At 37.4% G+C, this 19,397-nt stretch overlaps 1 protein-coding gene across 5 annotated transcripts in view; it reads left to right on the forward strand.

The window, feature by feature from the left end:
* B3GNTL1 (UDP-GlcNAc:betaGal beta-1,3-N-acetylglucosaminyltransferase like 1) overlaps window positions 1-19,397 on the forward strand; it is a 117,767-nt gene that overhangs the window by 25,461 nt on the left and 72,909 nt on the right. For all 5 annotated transcript variants that reach the window (XM_057401407.1, XM_057401410.1, XM_057401409.1 and 2 more), the window contains one exon: window positions 10,121-10,216. In XM_057401407.1, the coding sequence (XP_057257390.1) occupies window positions 10,121-10,216 (96 nt within the window). The remainder of the gene's footprint in view (window positions 1-10,120; window positions 10,217-19,397) is intronic.

Genomic DNA, 19,397 nt, shown 5'->3' on the forward strand with positions numbered 1-19,397 from the left:
CTGTGGGAATGGCTTAACAAATCTTGAGCTTTGTTTCGTTCTAAGCATACAAAGGTTAATAGACATTCTTGTATCATATGTTGGTGAGTTCCATATTGTAGATCTAGCTCTTGTCCGTGGAGGGAGGGAGGTAATTCTAGGTAGTCTGGACCATTTCCCATAGACTGTCTTGCATATCAGAGCAGCTCTTTACTGCAGACTGTGCACTGATTGTTTTGTATACAAAGCGCGCAATGAATGTAAATAGGGTATTTAAGTGATTTGTTTTGCGGAGTAGTTACTATGTACTTAGCTAGTGGAAAAAACATCCAAACAAGTGTTTCCGACTCATCTCAGGTGTGTAACTGCACGTGGAGAGACTCTTGTGGTATAATTCCAGTGCAGCATCACTCACTAGAACACTGGCTTGTACAACAGAAACTTTTCCGTGTAGCCTTTTGCTGAGCAGCTGTGCCGTCATATATCACATTAATGTGGTGGGGATTTTTTGTTGTTCCTGCTTATTATCACAAGTCTGCAATAAAGGCAGAAGATTGTTCTGTCTGTCTTGTGCCAGGCCTTGCTGCTCCATGATGAAAGGGAGCAGAAGATAAAAAAAAATTTGGGAAGAAAAATAAAGAGGGGGGCCACCATATATGTTGGCAGTCAACAGTAGCACTTTGGGAATACTGGCAGTCCTCAGTGGGTAGTGACTTTTACATTCCACATACCAATGGAGTTGGGTCACCTCTGAAAGATCTTAAAGCCTTTTGTTTGCTGTATCTTCTTATTAGTCTTATGTTAGAGCAGTCCTGAAAATAAGAGATTACCTTTCAGACTACATGCTGTGCTTCCTCCTGTGTGCTTTCTCTTGGGAGTCAAAACTGTTATTATGCAGTCTGGTAATTACATTGCATTTAGGCATGGATTTATTCTATCTAATGAACAAGCTAGCCTTGTTTGTATGGCTAGAGCTGGCAAAAGTGAGGTAATGCATGTCTGCTATACCTATGACTTGTTCTTAAAATAGTCTTTTATTACATAGTACACACTGGAATTCAGAAACTCCAAAACTTGTATGGAATTTCACGTAATTGCACTGGGGGAATTACATGAAACTGGGAACCGTGCAGAGGAACAGTTTATTAGATGTTTTGTTGTCCTAGTGAAGTTACAAGTCTTTCAATAAGAAGTGACCTGAAGTCTAAATGTGTTCATGAACTATTTGGCATGTTTGGATCACATGTGATGTGATGCTGCACAGTGAAAAAAAATGTCCTATATTAGGAGTATTTCTTCATGGAGGTGGGTTAGCAGTGAGAATTTTACTGCATCTGAAAACTCTAGCTCTGATTAGAGCAGTGCTGAACCTTAGCTAGTATTTCCTGCCTTACAACAGTATTAGAAGGGCTTGTGTCTGCTCTCACAGCAACTTTATAGCTTCTGGTCACCTGGAACACAGCAGATTGAGGTTATATTTGCCTGTAAAAGACTTACTCTCAGGAGCTTTAGATCAGGTCTTATTTAATTGAAGTACTGTGATGCAATGGACAAGGACTTCATTTAGGAGTGAGAAGATGCAAATCTGCCCCCAGAGTGGCTTTGCCATTCCTCATCCACTATTTAAAGAAGTGGTCAACAGCATTGTTCTGTAGTCTGAGCCTTTATTTCTGAGGGATTTTATTACCTTTTCTCTACTTAAATTATTGCAGTGTTTTAGTCTGAACATTTAATATAGGTAAGTAGTATCTTTTATCTAATTTTTCAGGTGTGAAAGGATAATAACCATAGGTGAAGCTTTACTAAACTGTCATTAAACATAACCACATAATGGTGAAATATTCCCTCTCTATTCAGTGTAATAGAAAAGTTCCTCCATTTAACTTCTTTTCCTTTGCAACAAGTTAATGGTTATGGATGACCTTCCCTCATTCTGTGTCTTCTACTGAAGTCCAGGTTTTACCAGTCTCCTTTTGTCTTGCAGTTGTTGCATATAACCAAGCAGATTTCTTTTTGATAAATGCTTTTATTTTGGATGTGAAGTTGATTAAAATCTTTTGTGTAGAAATTAAATAATCTTTGTTTCTGCTTAGTTGATTTGCATCAGCTCTCCTTCTGTCTCCCTTACTCAGCATGTTTGAGACGGATCACTGTGTGTTGCCCAGACACGTCCTAGCAAGCAGTGCCTGACTTTAGCTTTAATATAAGCATTAACTCATAGAACAGGGACATGGTTTAACCCCAGCCAACAGCTAAGTACCATGCTTGCTCACTTGCCCACCCCCTCCTCAGGACAAGCAGCTATTAAAGAGAAATCAATTGGATACTGGCACGTCTTGAAAGAGAGATGAACAGATCAAATTTGTTTGTTTAATCTGTTAGTAGGAATATGCTCCACTAAATAGGAGCTGAGTAGGTTTGAGGAGGCTGTGGTCCATCTTTGGTATGAAGAGAGGGAAAAACAAGATGTTATTCCTGAGGTGATTACCTAAAACTGTCAATTGTCCAAAACCAGATTATTGTTGATGTAGGAAGAAAAAATGTCCAGTGAAATATTTTCATGAACTAGTCTAGCTGTTCTGGTCTTTAGAACTTTAATACTCAGTTCTTGTATACTGCACATCATAAAAAACTCTGAGTCTCTCACATTTTTCTCCAGCCTGTGCAAAATGTAACTTTAAGGATCTCCCATATAGATGCTTACAAAAATATCTACATTTGTGACTTTGGGAAATTGTCATTAAAGGTTTTTAAGTTATTTATAATATTTCAGTAATCTTCTTTTGGTATGGAGGGTAGAAACTAGAGCAGCAGTTGTGTGCAGGTTTTGTTCTGAAGTGACAGCGAAGTATGTGTAAGAGGAGAAAACATGATTCCTTTCCCTTTTTCTGCATTGAATAATATGAAATTCTTTGTTTGACAATGTGAGAGTATAATTTTTATGGTGGTTTTCATTAATTGGGCCCTTCCATGTTTATCACCCAGATCTGCTGGAATTCAGCTGTATCTTTGCTTTTTATTAGGCAACTTCCTTAAAGATTCTTTTCAATTTGATATTTCTGGAAAACCACAGTGCATTTCAAAGTCACAATGTCAGTTTAGGTCTGTTCTACATTTAATCAAATATCCCCAATGAGAAACATCCCAACGTACGTAAGTTTGTAATTAAATTTGTGTTTAATATGGCCTCCACATGTCAATAACCCCATCACACGATTGTGATTACTTGAGTTTGATATTCACAAATGTCTGATTATAATGTGAACTTCCAGAACATTTAATTTTTAAAACTATGTCTGAAGCCTAAAGTGGTTGAAAATGAAGGTCTCTTCCCCCTTGTGTATTGGTAATTTGCTGTGGTGCTGTTATTAATTCAGTCCATATTATGTGGAGCTACAGACACAAGAGAAATTGGTTTTAAAATAGAAATTGTGCAAACACAGTGCTCTTTTTGACTATTCTTAAACTTTATGCAAAGGACTGGTTCTGTAAGTATCTTGACAGGTGCATCAGATTCAGATTGCACATGCACTGACCTGAATAGAGAGGTTTGAGCCCAGAGTTTGAATGATGGCATCTGAGTCCTGGTGCTTTTTCCTACCTAAGCTACTTATCAGTATAATGGGGATTACTCATTTACATTCAAAAAGGACTTCTGAAACTCATGTAATTTGCCGTAATATCTACAGATTTGCTGTACTATGTATTCAGTGATACTTACTTGAAGTTTTACCAGAAATGTCATGTTTATACTGCATGATTTCATATGCACAACAACCTTTTTAAGCACAAGTGTGGTGTGATGCTCAGCTGTGCTCGTTCTGATTACACCACTTTGACTTCTTGGTTTTCATATAAGTTCACTAAAGAAAATTCAGACTTCCTTGCTTTTTAATTGATCCTTTTTTATGTGCTGAAAATAAATGTGTAACATCCTATTGTGGACTTCAGACTTGAACCAGGGCCAAGTGGAATGAATGTTTTACAGGTGTTCTTAAGAATGGATTGCTACAAGATAAGAACATCTGTGGAAATGGATATTCATCTGACCTAAAGGATTATCTGGGGAATCAGCACTATCAATGTGTTTTATAACTTTTAAAACATGCTTTAAATACACTTGGGTGTGTTTTGTGTCTTTACACCTAATGCAGATTACCTCACTGGATTCACATGTTTTGAAGAACACAGTTTCCTCCATTGGAAATGAAGGGGAGAAGAAATACATTTTACTACCTTATTCCCACCAGTATATAATTTTGGAAAGATTTTAACAACGTAAAAATATTCCTTCCATTTCTTTTTCCTTTTTTTGGTTACTTTAAATGATGATCACAAAATCCTTCTTAAAGCCACTCCTATCTTCAGTCATTTCATTGTTTTGCTGCATTAAAAAATAAAAGCTCATGGGCCTCTGGAGAAAATATAATTTACATAAAATCTTCCAGTATTTTTAACAACTTAAATCTCAAGTCTTATTTTTTCGCAAGGTCAAAATCCGTAATGCTAATTGTTGGAATAAGGATCTTTTCTGCTTTGCATGTTTCTGATTCATTAAAGCAGATATCCTTAGTTATTGTGATCACAGTGTACTTGTCTGGAAACCCAATGTAAAGTGTACTCAGAAGATGACTGTATTTTGTAAATTTCTGTCTTTTACTTAACTGTGTGAAGGAACAAATTAATATAAATGCAATCTCTTGTTCACATTTAATTAAAATGAGAGAACCAATGCTGTTACCATTGGCTGAATATCTTGTCCAGTACTTCGATATTTTAATGGTTAAATCTTAGCTTTCCAATCGTGCTGGTTCATGTAATGAAGTTCTGGCTGTTCTGAGTAAATGAGAGAGGCTTATGGAAGATTGTATTCATCAAGATTTCTGTGGGAAATGGGTGATCTGAGGAGATAATGCTGAGTCACAGCCGTGCAATTAAAAAATGACTATTTCATAAGTCTACTTGAAAAGCAACCCTGGACCATCTCAACAAATTGCTATTTTTGTGGTAGATTTCTGCTTGGCACTTCCAGTAAACACAGCAGGGATGCTGCTGGTGTGACAAGGTGGTGCTGTACTGCACCCATATGTGAACATATCCCCATTATGTGAACATATGGGATAATGAAAGTGGCTGTATGTACCCTAGGAAGAAAATGAAAATATCTGTAGATAATTTTGCAACAAAATAATATTTTAAATATTATCTGAATAAAAACAAAGAAATTTAATGCAGAGGAAAGACGGAGAGAAACATTTTCTCCTTCCTTGCAAGTTTTCTCCTGAATTTCAGGGTATGTTTGCAGTGTCGCATCAGTTGAGGGTGGTGTGTGTATGTGTGGAAATTACAACAACAATTGAAGTAGGGTTTGGAGGCAGCACAAGTGCCATCTACCTTTCCTTTATACATCAGGATACAGGCGTGATTAACAGAAGCTGTTCTTAAACATTCAGGATAAGGTAAATGAGAAAGATTCTTTGCTAGAGGAAGTTTTAGTGATTAAAAAACAAAAACAGACCCCAAAAAAGCCACATCTGCAGAAAGCATTGTTTTTCATGGGTTTTAGTTACTGTCAACTCATTTAATCTTTGCTTCCTCTCACCCACTTCCTTTTCCATTAATCTGTGCAAGGGAAAACATAACCCCCTACAATTATGAATATAAGAAGTATCTTTACCTGAATATCACATTTAAAATCAAGCACTTGAGAAAAGTTGGGACAAGTTATAGCATGGGAGCAAATGGCTGATGTTGCTGCTACACATATTTCTAATATGGAGAGTTTCTTGTATTTTCTGGAAGTCTGGATGGTTATAAAATAGGTCAGAAAGGCTTTTATCAAAATATTTTAAAACTTATGAAAGAAGCAACAGTAAAATAACCTTTCACTTCAATTTAACAGCTATAGGGAAATATTCAGTTAAGTGACTGTAAAAGCTCTGTGAGACATGGAGGAAATAGGAAACAGTGTGCACTTGCTTCTGGTGCCCCACCTTACACAGGGGAACTGGAGGAAGCTGTTTGTACTCTAAATAATCCTGGGTTTGATTGGATGAAAGAAGCTGGTTAAATGAGCTGTGCTTTACAGAAGCTCTGTGAAAGGCTCAGGTAGAGTTACTCTACATTGGTGATATTTGTCTTGCAACCATATAAGTCAAGAATCCCAGCCATGAGTCAGAGTCCCATTGGGAGCGGAATGGTACAGCCAAAGAGCGGAAGGGTGTGGAATCTTTTTGGCTGAGCATCTAGGTTGCATAATGACAGTGTTAAGCTTTGTCTGTAAGACATGTCTCTGAAGATGATGCTAAAAGCAGTCTGGAGTGGTGCTGGTTCTGAAAATGAAAAGCAAGCAAGGGTGTCTGTGCGCTGTGCAAAACATTTCACTGTTAGCATAGAGGGAAGTGTGAATATTTCACTTATAAAGTATTAACTTTGTTATGCATTTGTAGTTGTATTTGTGGGGTGTTGCAGCTGTTTCAGTAACATACAATTCTACTCTTCAGTTTGGTTTGCTATGATAATCATTATAAGTAAAGAATGTGGTTAAATGATTTTTTTATGATACCATCCTCTGCAGGAGGTAGATCCTTGCTTTTATGTGCCCCGCTCTTAAGTTTGGTCCATCTGTGGAAGCCTTACAAAAGACTACTAAGAACATCACCTATGGTTTTGTGTTCCTTTGCTTCTAAAGAAATGAATTACCAGGTGGTTGTTGGGGGTTTGGCTTTCAGGTGAGGAAGAGGAATGAAGACAGCAATTCAAATTGCTTGTGAAATAATAGATTTTAGGAATAATTAGAAAGTCTTCTGGAAAAAATGCTGTAGTTAGATAAATAAAATAAAGTCTGTAGATAGCACATTCAGGTAATCTTAAGAAAACCAAAATTTAAACCCACCACTATGGAAGATGTTTTAGTAAAGTTGTAAATGTATTAATCCCTCTCTTCCTCTCTGTCTTCCTTTAATTCCATATATGAAACAAGTATAGGATTGCTAAGTATATTGTATTTCATTGTCTAGATAATATGCCTGCCTATTCAGTGTGTAAGGAAAACCAAATCAGACTGAAATCTTAACCTCATCTTCATATTAACTTCATTGGAGCCATTTCATTCACCGGTAATGCCTGCCTGCTGAGCTCAGACCAGAAAAGAGTAAAAAAGGACAAAGCTATGAGGGAGAAGGTATGAGATGCTAAATAGAGGAATGAGGGCATTAGTAGGCATGTGGAGTCTCAGGAAATGTTGTTTCTCTAAGGTCCATTTTGCATTGTCTGCATTTTTTCCAGAAAGCAGCCTTTTCTCACATTAATTCTCAGCACTGGTTTCATTCTTTTTCCTTTCTAGTGTTCATTGCTGTTAGAGTAGATCATCGTAACTCTTTGTTAGGGATTGCAGATTGGAGGTTTCAAGGACCAGGAGTGTCCTGTTTGGTCATGGAAGTGAAATGCCATGGAAAAACCATCTGGAGATGGGTTTGAACAACAACCTTTTGCCATCAATTCCAATAAAACTACATTTCAGCTTGATGCCATGAGCCTTTAGGTGTGCAGTGTGCTGCTAAAGGGACTTTGAATTGCAACAATAGAAGGTTGCCCTCATGATTATTCATTGGACTAGGTAAAAAAATGTAAGTTGTTTCTTGAAACATTGAGCTATTCTCACATTCTTAAATCAGAGGCTAATCCTATCATTTTCTTCTTTATATATATAAAAAGTACATCTTTTTATTTTTCCTAGGTGAATATCTTATACTGGTTTTACCATCGTTCTAACTATTAGGTTGAACTTTGCTGTAGAAATACAAATTGCTGTATACAAAAGCTCTTTTTTAAACCTATTTTTGTATTTGATCAGTGTGTTTGTATATAAGGCTGTAGATTGTTATGCTCTCGCTCTGTCTTGCTGTTAGGCATGTCAGTGGGTGAAGGAGTTTGGAAAGTTACACTAACAAGGGTTCTGCCCCAAATTATGGTGAAATTCAGTGTAACCCATTGTTTTTTTTCTGTTCTGGATTTAGATCAGTGCAATAACAGTAATTCCTAAATCACCTTTTTTATTTGATGAGTACTTTTTTCCTAATTATAGTGGTTTCAATTCCAAAAGCCTGAAAGTACTTCAAGACCTACATACAATAAATACAGAATCATTTTTACAAGACAAAATTCAGAGAAGTAAATTGGAGCATGGAACAGTCTATACGGCTATATGGAAAGAGGTGGAAACGCTGGCTAAGAGTCCAAGTCCAATTCTGGAGGTTACAAGAAGTGATGTATGTTACAGAAAAGAGCTGACAGGACCCAACTGAATAGCAGTTATTCTGTTTGCCTTCACCTCTCCTTGAGTGTATGGACAGATAATTGATCAACTCCATTGGGTTTTCTCTGGAAGCATAAGGAGTTGAGATTTGAACCAATTGTTCTGTGGACTTCAGGGAATTGCAGTCCTTTAGCGGAGCACCTGGATTCCGCATCTTTTTTAGATTGCATAAACTGTCAATAGCATTTGTGAAAATGATCAGACTGGTCAGAAATTAATATAAAAATAAGAAACTCTATCCTCTACTTCTCATTTCAATGTCAAGTTGCATAGAAAGAGACAACTGCACTTACTACTTGGCTCTATTTGAAAATGGCTTTTTTATCTCTTACCTTGTGAAAGCTGTTTCTGATTCTGTGTTTGTTCGGGTTAGGCTGTGACTGTTTGAATAAAGAATATGTTTCTATATTGTATTATTATGGAATAGCTTTTGAGAAAGAAGTGCTGTGTAATTTTCCCATTTGGATTTTTGTGCATCATTTTGTAAAGTGTCTTTGTAAGTTATAGAAACCTAGAACATGCAAGAGAAGGTTAAAGAGGCCTTGGTTAATGAAGACTAACGAGTTCTGTATATAGTTCTCTTAGGTAAAAATCATCCTCACAGAACAGGATATATGTACATTGACACAACTTCTGTGAAGTTTTTTGTGTCTGTGGCGTGCCTCCTTTACAAATGATACCCAGTTTAAAACAATTTTGGGTTCACTTTCTGAGAATGTCTTAGTATTACTTAGCTGTAATTCAGGAGAAAGTCAGTACGAGGATTGAAGTTATCCATAGTAATTCATAATTGTCATGGAGGAGAAATTTCATAGTTAGAGACATTCTCTTTTGTTCTTTGGGATGAGCAAATTATGGCTTCTTTTTTTACATGTCTTGTATTTTGATTGTATTTAATCATACTCTAAATTGTGATGTTTCATTGTCAGCGGTCGCCCAGCAAGATCTCTTCATGGTGTTTTTGTTACCACATCAAAAGTATTCATAACTGCACGTGCAGAATTCTAGCCTGACTGCTTACATCTGTGCGAGGTTTAAAGCTCTGTAAATAGAGATACCTGAAAGATTTAAACTTGCTGTGCTCAGTGTGTACACTTACATTCCTTATGAATGCTTAGGGTGGAAAATAAACCAAGTAAGTTTTCCACAGGCTTCTTGAGCAGAACTTCATTCTCTCAAATTCTTGTTTAGAAATGCTAATACCTACCTTTTGGTGTTAAATCCCAGTGCATGAACATATCCTCAACAGGAAGTACTCATCAAAGTCTGAAAGAGAAATAGACAGTTACAGGAGTACAGTAGTTGGTATAAAACAGTATCAGCTTACTTTGCACTTGTAACTGAGTCCTATACTACCCTGAAGGTTTAGGATAGATTGCAGACCATCAGGAGTAGCAAGTAGCAGAGTTCTGTGTAGTCACATTCCTCCGGTTGTCCTTGGCTTCTTCATTGTCTAACCAGAGATTTGTTGAGTAAACATTTCGTGTTTGTATAAAATTGTATTAATATGTGTCTGTCCAGTTATAGATAGTATGAAATCCCTCTCTCATTCTGTTGTATGCATATTGGAAGCCATTTATTATGCCAGTACATGTTCAGAATATTAAAATTCATATTTTGCATTCTGAATGTCTGGATCTTTGAAAGTTTGTAACTACTTAATATTTGAGCAGAGCAACTGTGCTGTATTATACTACATTATATTATATTGTATTATAAACATAGCAGAGGGCTAATATGGACTGTATAGATAGTCTTAACTCTTGGAGTTCCTGTGTTTTGAATGCTTATTTTATGATCTTGTTTTGTTGCTGTTTGCTTTAGATTGTTGGTTGCCAAATCAGAAGAGAGCCACCGGAGTCTACTGAACGGTATACTCGTTGGATCAATAGTCTGACTAAAGAACAACTTCTTACACAGGTATTCTTGCTTCAGCTGTGACTGAAATTACAGCAGAAAAATAAAGCAATGGGTTTATTTAGATGGATTTTCATCAGTCATTAGGAATACTGGATAACTTATATTAAGCATTTATACTTGATAATATAAGTCAAGTATATCAGGTCAAGATAATACATCAAGTATTTGTCAGATTCTTAAAGGTTAGTCTTTTCAGTAAATTGATAGTGCATGTGATCGTTACGTATGGTGACTTCACAGTGAGAATGGAGCTTTCAGCTTTAGGTTTGGAGTAAGCTTCACATTTCTCACTGCTCTCTGTGGTTAAATGCATGCACTTCCATCCTCTAATAGTTAGTTTAGCTTTTTTTGTTTTAAAAGGTGTATTTAAATACAAAAGAAAAAAAATCTGTCTTGAAAAGGACTTCTCCCCTCACCAAGGTTAGGTACTGACTACTTCTGTATCTGTTTAAGTTTTTCTAGAGGTCATTTTAAAATAGCAGTTCTTCAGGCATAAAACATTGGGCTCATTATACATGTTTGTAAGTAAGATGCGTCTTGTGCAACTGAAGATGACAGTTTTGGCATAAAGAAAGGTGGTTTCATTAGGCAGGCAGCCAGTGCTGAACTAAAAGAGACTTTGGCAAAAACAAGTTAAACTGTGGAAGAAATCAGTCCAGCCTGTGGAAGAATATGTGTGTACTGAGTACTGTAAGAAATCTAATGGATGGTTAGCAGAAAGCATTCCAGCAGGCATTAAAATGCAAGTATTTGGGTTTGGGTTTTGTGATGCTACGGTAGGAAGGCATTTGCTTTTGATTTTTCTGGTTTTAAGTGGCTGAAAAGATTAACATACCCTTGTTTGTTAGACTTCATTGTAAACTATTGTGTTCCCCATTACCCTAACCCCAAAAGACATACTTAAAGGCTCTGGTATGGTCATTGTAACACAAGAAGTAATCTATAGACCTTGTTTTAAATCAGCAGTGGTATTACAGTTTCCTATAATTCACCAAGTGAAAGTAGTTACAGAAGAAGTTACCCATGGAATATTTGGATTTGTCTCTGAGTATAGCACTAGAAAAAAACCCATCTGGATTTAAACCAGTGAATTTATCTGACTGCAACATCGGGATCAGTGTGTTGTTGAGGAGAAGAAAAAAAAAACCTTGTCCTACACAGTCCCATCTAAGTGGCCACTGGATGGGGTCTTTAATGAGTTAAACTGGAAATTAAAAGAACTGTCCTGGTTTTGAGATTGTTTAAATAGAGCTATGTAAAGAGAAAACTGTTTTTAGGATGAGGGTATATGTCTTCAGGAAGAGATTATTTAATCTAGTGTTTCTGATAGTAAGATACAAATGCAGTAACCTGAGAAGTCCCTTGCAATCTTATGTGCCTACAAATATCTCTTAAAGCCTCACTCAGGCAGCATGTGCAATCCATTATCTTTACATACGATTTAGATTCACACAATTTACAAATAGACAAGGAATTTTGGAAGATAGATTGGGTTTGGAGCTAGAAGGCTGCATAGCAGAACTTGTGCTACTAGCCCAGGAGCTTATTAACAAGATGAGATTTATAAAATCCCGTTATTCATGTATTCCTCATTCATTGTTTTAAACCTGTTACCTGTTCTCCACCAAATTTAATGCAGAAATAGAGGTTCCTCAAGGACACCATATTTCTGAACATTCTGGAAATGTGAAGCTAGGCGAGCATACACTGCCCCAGCTGCAAGTCATATGTTGTTAAGCACCACAGAGATTTTAGGTGCCTGATCATGAGGCAAGCTTCAGCTGTGGCACAAGTCTGCAGGAAGTCCGGCTCTTCTAACCTGGGGCTACAAGAAGAGCTTGATTTCCAGAGCAGTGTATGGAGGTATATGGCACCTCTCCTGGTTCAGTATTCATTCTTCTCATCAGAAATTCAGGTAGGGAGGTTGTTATTTTGCTTTTCCTTGACTTAAAGAATTGGAAGGAGAAGGAGGAACTGGAGTGTAGAAACCATCTCAGCTGTGCTCTAATAATCAGGGTATAAATTCTGTAAGGTTAGGCCTGATTTGTCCTACTGTTCTACCTCTGGTATATCCCATGTTTTACTTTGGGTGTGCTATTTTTAAACTCTAAGAAAACTATAATGATGGGCCTTTGCTAATGAATTTGTAGAATCTCTGGGAGGAGCAGTCCTTCAGGGAATTCAGGAAAATTGGCTTTAATTTACAGCATATTGTCTCCAGCAGTTTCCTGTAGTGAAAGGCTGTTCAGCTTTTTTTAGCTGTCTCTCTACTCAGTGCCTGGCTTTTTTTCCAGTTGCATTTCTGTATCATGCACATGCAAATTATTTGTGCTGTAAATCAGGAACCAAGTAACTGATTTAAACAAAGAAAATAGCCAGTTGTCAAGATCATGTAATCGCCTATCATAATATTCATGTTATTGATCAGTAATAGCCTACAGTGTTTGACTGCTTTATGAGACAGTGGCTGAAGTCCAGTTCGAAGGAGGTGGGTGGTAGCAAATGTTCTGTTAGGTGGTTGGATGCTTCATGCGCCTTGATGCTGGCTGCTGGTTTTAAAACACTTGTGTCAATACCAGAGTTTTGGATCAAATGTCCGTCTCTGTCCTCATGCTGAGAAGATCATTCAATTCAGAAGGCTTCTAGCATTTTAACTTTTCTCTTCCCTTAGCCGTGGCCTCTTGATGCTTACTCATCCATTAAATGTTTCTCTAAACAATTATACTGTAACATTCCAAAGATACTTTATGCTATGCGTGAAATTTTAGAATATATACCCCAGAGAGTTTGGTGGGAGGAAGAGAGAACCAAGAGAGCATAATAATGAGAAAACTACTTTTGAAAGTTTAATATTTGCTTGTTTAAGGTTATATTCTATATATGATAAGTGAATAAAACACTTTTATAGGTATAGTAATATAAGCCTTAAAATACACGTGTAAGTGTTCAGCTAGACTTGCTATCTTTCTGCCAATGGTTGAAATGTATGTACATATAATTTTAACTTCTTGGGAAGTGCAGAGCACAGTGACAGGTACAGGAAGAAAATGAGCAAACAAATTAAGAGAACTGACTGTTCTGATGTTGGAGTAAGTGGAAAAAATGTAGATTAAAACTGATCCTACAGGATATCCAAGTCTGAATTGTGCTTGAAACATGATTGAAGTGTGATCATGCAGCCCCTCTTGTACGCTGAAAATTTTACTGCGCTGTATAAGTAAAAAGGTCTAAATGGTTTTAAGGTTGGATTAATTCCACAAATATTTATACAAGTAGTTTTTAAGGATTGGTGCTGACTGTTACTAAACCAGCTGAGTTCATATCCATGTCTGTTAAATAACTGCTTTAGGTTAGTTTAGTCTCACAGCCTGTGGAGTATTAAATTCAGCTTGAAGCATTATTCCATCTGACCTACCATTTTTAAGTCCCCAGCGACAAGAGATTTTTCTGCTTTCATATGGTTGTTCACTTAGGAAGCAGACGGCAAGCTTAGAGTGAAAGGAGATGTGAGCATGCGAGGAGACTCCCAGAAAGGAGTGGGCCCTATGGTTGATAAGACTGGACTGTCCTAATTAAACAAAGGAACAGTCTGAACAGAACATGGTGATTCTGTATGTCTGCTCCATGGGACTGTGTCTGTACTGCTTCCTGATACATGCTGTACTTTGCGGATGATCTCAGAGCTCTTTGTGTTGCAGAAATGTGGAAGCTTTCACAGGTGATCTGCAGTTCTTACCAACAAACTCTCTGGACCACCTGATAGAAGAATGATGATTAACATGTTAGAGTTTTGTAATACACTCGTTTCTGTGCTGTTCTGTTAAATTTAGCTGATAGGTTTAAAAGCTATGCTCCTCTACCTACTAAGCCTTCCTATATTAGACTTTATTTAACAGTTGATAAAAGTTCATGCTACAAATCAGCATTTACAGATACTCGCTTTGGAAACAGATCATTTTGCCTGTGTTGGGCATGTAGCTTGCCTTCCAGGCAAGAAGGACCTGATAACATGGCTGGACCTTTTCCATAAATTCAATACACTCGGTATTGTATTGTCATTATGTATCTCACCAGGCAACTTCTTACTGGGTAAAAAGCCAGTAGGAGTAGATTGCACACAGGATGAATTTTTCCATGTGGGCCACAGATTGAATATCTCTGGCTTTAAGCATCTCTCTCAGACCAGAAAATTCCACCTTAGTGCTAGGGCTGGTTGTCAGTGTTGAGGTGGCAGTCTGAAAGTGGATATATGCGATGCCTGTTGTCTGGTTATATTAGTAAAGGCAAAAGCAGGACAGAGGTAAGACTTTCATTACCTTAGAATGAATAGAAGATGAAAAGACTGACTGATATCCTCCCCCCCTGTATCTTTGTCACTCTTAATGTCTCACTTTCGTTTGTTGTCCTTCAATAAAAAAGGACTCGACACATGTTGGGATTTTTTGACACCATTTCCTTTTCCTTCCCCCATTTTACCTAAGAATTAATAGTGAAGTCCTGATATTTTTCTACTGAACAAAAGAACCGAGGCCACAAACTATGTAATTACAGTAGATTCTCTGGTTTGTGTGGGATTAAGCATATACCATGTCAGAAAAAAACCCAACTGCTTCCTTTTGTGGTTGATCCTTGATTCATTCTCCTCCAGAGGAGAACAAAGTTTCACAAGCTAGTCAGTGTTTATATTTACATTTGAAAATGCATGTCAAAGGGGTTCGTGGAGTTCTAGGAAGTTTAATGAGAAATGGCTTAGCCACATCTGTGAACTCAAAGCACAATTAGAACTTCCTAGTGAGGCTTTATGTAAAGGCATCTCAAGGTCAGGTAGTTTTGAACTTAGAAACAGGTTTGCAGTCGTTCAGAAGTGCATACGGATTTTGCTTTGCGTGTTAGCAATTTTGCATGAGTTTAAAGGCATACTGTTAGGGAAAGAGTGTTAAGTAATTTGGTATTTTCCTTTTTGTATATTGTTTGGTAATTTGCATGCTTAAACAAGGCTTGACTGTGGTTCATAATACATTGTAATATTTAAATGTAGCAGAAACATTATAATACAGTATAAAAGCAGCTTGGGAGTAGAGGAAGTTTGGCTTTATTCCAAGGAGTTCACAATGAATGCTGTCCTACAGCATGATGGGTACTTGTATGGCAGAAAAAGCACAATAAGGTTTTGGTGGACATTGAAATTAAGCAGGTAGGGAAAAGCTCATCTCTGATTTGAGTTGGAATTTGTTCCATTTTAAGTAATGAAGCATACCAATATGGAATGCAGCATGTCTGCATCCTAAAAAGCGTTCTTCTTAAGACATTTGATGTAAGAGGTGGGCGGGTAATGCCAAGTGTAAAGGGAAACTGTCAAGGTTTATGACTTCAGAAACAGGGAATTTGTTTTCCAAACTATTACCACCGTTTGTGTATCTTCAGTACTTCTGAAAATCACTTTGTATGATAGGGCTGAGAAGTTAAAGTAAAATCGGGACTTGGTTATTAATGCTGGGACATGGATGGAACCAACTAATAACTTCTAGTTTCGGAATGCTCCACTTATTCTTGTTTGATCTTCCTTATTTCTCCTGCTGACGTGCTAGCTTTGGGCTTTTCCCAGTGCCTTTGATAGCTTAAGGAAACTTTCATCTAACAGATGAGGGACAAACCCCAGTTTTTGTTCTAAAATGATATGTGAGATACTGAAGTAGCCCTAACTTTTTCTTTCCCCTTTCAAAACAAAAAGCCTGCTCCACATACAGCTTTCCAACCAGTTTAGTGATGTTTATTTTTCAGTTGGTCCTCTGTGAGAGCACAGAGCAGATACACCCTTAACTTCCTGTCATTTTCTTTCTTTGAATTTGAAATCAAAGTGCTGATGCCACAAAAAAAAAGGAAATATTTTTACTGTGGCTTTTGGTGTAATAAAAATTACTGATTTCAGACATATTTTTACTGCAGTGCAGCTCTGTATAATAGACTTATATACGAAAAAACATTTGTCTCTTGCAACTTGGCACTGAATAGTTTCTCACTGGTTTAAAAATTGTATATAAGCATAAGTGAAGTGCATTCTATTTATTACTGGAAAAAAACTTCCTTTTCTGGTCTCAGTTTTTAGTGATACAAGTACTGGGCCTGATTTTCAGGAGAGCTCAGTAATTTCTATAGTAATTGGAATGGCTGAGTATGGAAGCATCATCTCCCATAATGGACAGTAGGTCTAAAGGCCAGTTTGATCTATCACAGTCAAGATTCTATTTTTTATTTTGAGCTCACCCTGCCATGTTTGACATTGGTCTCTCCAGTAGTTCTTGCTTCTCAGATTTTTTGACTACTTAAAGAAGCTGAACTCTAAAATACCATATCATGTCGTAAGTACTGCCGATATATGTTCTAGTGTTGTGTTTGAGGCCTTTTTGTCTTTGTGTTGTAAAAAGAACAGATCTTGGTCCAGTCCAACTCCTTTTGAGTATAAGGAGCCAGATTTAACAATTAGATTTAATTTTTTGTTTTCCTTAGTGCAAGTGTGACAAACTGGGACATGGGATTTTTTATTCTCTTTGTACAGCCTTGGCCAAATGGACGGTGATTAGAAGTTCTTGAGCTGCAGCTATGCAAATAGAAAACTAATAGTGAGCTTTTCAGTGTGGTAGCTTGGATCCACTGTAGCTGTGAACAGCGTGTCCTTTTTCATTAAGAAAAGGTATTTGTCTATTCAGTTATTGCAATAACATGGTCTTAAGGATGATTAGCACATCTAGTTCCTCTAGAAGTAGTGCTTGTGTATGCAGCTCGCATTTTGAGAACTGGAACAATCACATGTAAAGGAGGTGGAGTAGGCATGTGCTTTGTGGTTAGCAGGGGGATAGTCCAGCCCTGGCCCAAACGGAAATCGGAGCAGTTGCAGTGCCTGGGGTGTATAACAAGGAAGGAAATGGTCTTACATCTGGCTTCGAGTGTGACTGTTGGTCCTTTGCCACCTCTCTGGATGAGTTGGTTTCGATGATGTGGGTGGATTTAACCTTTTGCATCACTTGCAGTGACTGCTCCCAAGCACAGGAAAAGGCAGCGCAGAAGTGTAAACCCAGCAGTTTTGTACCTTTCATTGTACAAACATAAAATCTGAGGGAAACAGACAATTCTGATTGCTGTAAACCAAGTCTGATGGCTTTGTGGCTGCTGCAAGCGACGGTGATTTCTTCAGAGCTATTGAAACGCAAAAAGCAAATGTTACCATTTTTTTAATACAAATTTGAACTACTTTCCATTCATTTCTGGTGTTGACTTTATTGGTGTAGATATTCAATATGCCAGTCAATATAAAAGATAGGTGTTCAGAAAGTTTGTACAATAAAAAGGCTTATTTTCAGGAGTATAATTTTTTAGTGTGCCAGGAAGTCCATATTTATTTTGGGTAATTCTTTACATACCTGTACTCTAATAATGCCAGAATGAAATAAATATAGTAAGGAACATGAATCTCGGGATTGTGATTACTTTATAAAGAGGTAAAGAGAAATGAAGGCAAGCTCTTGCTGTTGAAAGAATGGTTAAAATTTCACTTAAAATACTGTTTAAATCCTTATGACTTTGGGGAGTTTATTCTGCCACTAATGGCCAAGTAAGCGCACTGTCTATAATTTAGCTGTTAAGCTTGTAGAAGTTTGATTGTTTTATCTATCTGATGAGGGATTTGATGCCAGAATATACTCTGGGTTCGCCTGTAGAAAAGGCACATTTGTACCAGCATAGCTCATGGTTACGTCTCAGTTGCCTACAACCTTTATACAAATATAACCACATCTCTACGAGAGAGCAGCACTACTCTGATTATACTAAAATCTGTACAAGTCTCTGTAGCATAACCATTTCTTCCATGAAAGTATTTGTCTTGTGTAACCTGTTTGATGGATGGTAAAGTGCAAGAGCTTTGAGTTGATGTAATATATTACTGATGGTTTTTCATCTTCCTTGTACTCTCTGTATCTAGGTCATTTCGTACTGTATAACACAAAGCAGAATGGCGTGACTGATGGGAGTTCATATCCTAAGTAGTGACACTTAAGATGCACATCCTTTTTGTTTTGCTTTGCTGTTTCTTGGAGGGGTTGTGTTTTTTGTTTTAAATCAGATTGCAACATGTTGTACAAATGCTCCTTCCATAGCCACTTAGCACAAACAGCTTCTGCTCTACATTTGCTTGGTGTGCCTCCGTTTTATTGTTGTCTCATCTAATGTTCATGTTCTTTATTCTTGTCTCCATTTGTCCATTGAAGCACCTTTGCAGCAGGATTGCAAGTGGTCTATAGCAAGTCATATCCATGTTTTTGCTAAAAGCTAGTAAAACGGGCTAAGTTTGTGCTTAATAACACATAATGGTGATCCGGATTTTTTTTTATGCACCTTAAGTCAAATTTATTTTGAATGTCCGTGCCAGACTTTTATTTGTATGAAACCCATTGGTTTGACTTTGTGTCAGTTTGGGGACTTCGGGACTCTATGGCCAGGTCTCACACTCTGTTTCCTTTGTGTCCTAAAGTTTTCTGCTGTTTTCCATGGCAGATTTTTGTACTTGGTTGTTATGGCAGTGACAGAAGTCAGCAGCTTTCACTTTCTCACTTCATTTTCTTTCATCTCTCACCCCAAGTTTGCCTGTTCCCTGGTGCTTCACCGAAGAACCGCAAGTTCACCACATAGTCAATAGCCCATTAATTTTGCAAGGAACAAATTGCTTAATAGTTTCTAATAAAGAAATGTAACCCCTCATGAGTGCAAGAAAGGAGCAGCATAGTAATCATCTTCATATGCAGGAGAAAACAGTACTGTATCTGTGAAATGCTCTATCTGTTGAGTCGAAGTCTCAGGGAAAGGAGGTAAATTGGGTCACCAGGGTGACAATTGCATTTAAACAAGTTTTAATGTTTCTGGGAGAAACCAGACCCTACAAGTCTACAGATCTCTGCGAAGCAGTGCTAAACTAAATGTGCTCATATGCTTTGGCACGCTTCATTTAGAGCGCTGCCAAGCCAGAAAGGTGATACTGAACCCAAGCTAGCAAGAAGCAATCTTACTGTCTCAGCATTTACATAGGGGAAATTGTGGGGAAATTCTCAGCTTTGTTGTAATAGAAGCCAAAAAGAGAGATTAAGAAGTGATTGTGGTGGACCTGACTACAGCATATGCTTCAGCAAGG

Source organism: Pezoporus wallicus, unplaced genomic scaffold, assembly GCF_028554395.1.
Source record: "Pezoporus wallicus isolate ANWC-B61680 ecotype Strahan unplaced genomic scaffold, APGP_CSIRO_Pwel_v1 contig_8702, whole genome shotgun sequence".
NCBI classification, from domain to species: domain Eukaryota; kingdom Metazoa; phylum Chordata; class Aves; order Psittaciformes; family Psittacidae; genus Pezoporus; species Pezoporus wallicus.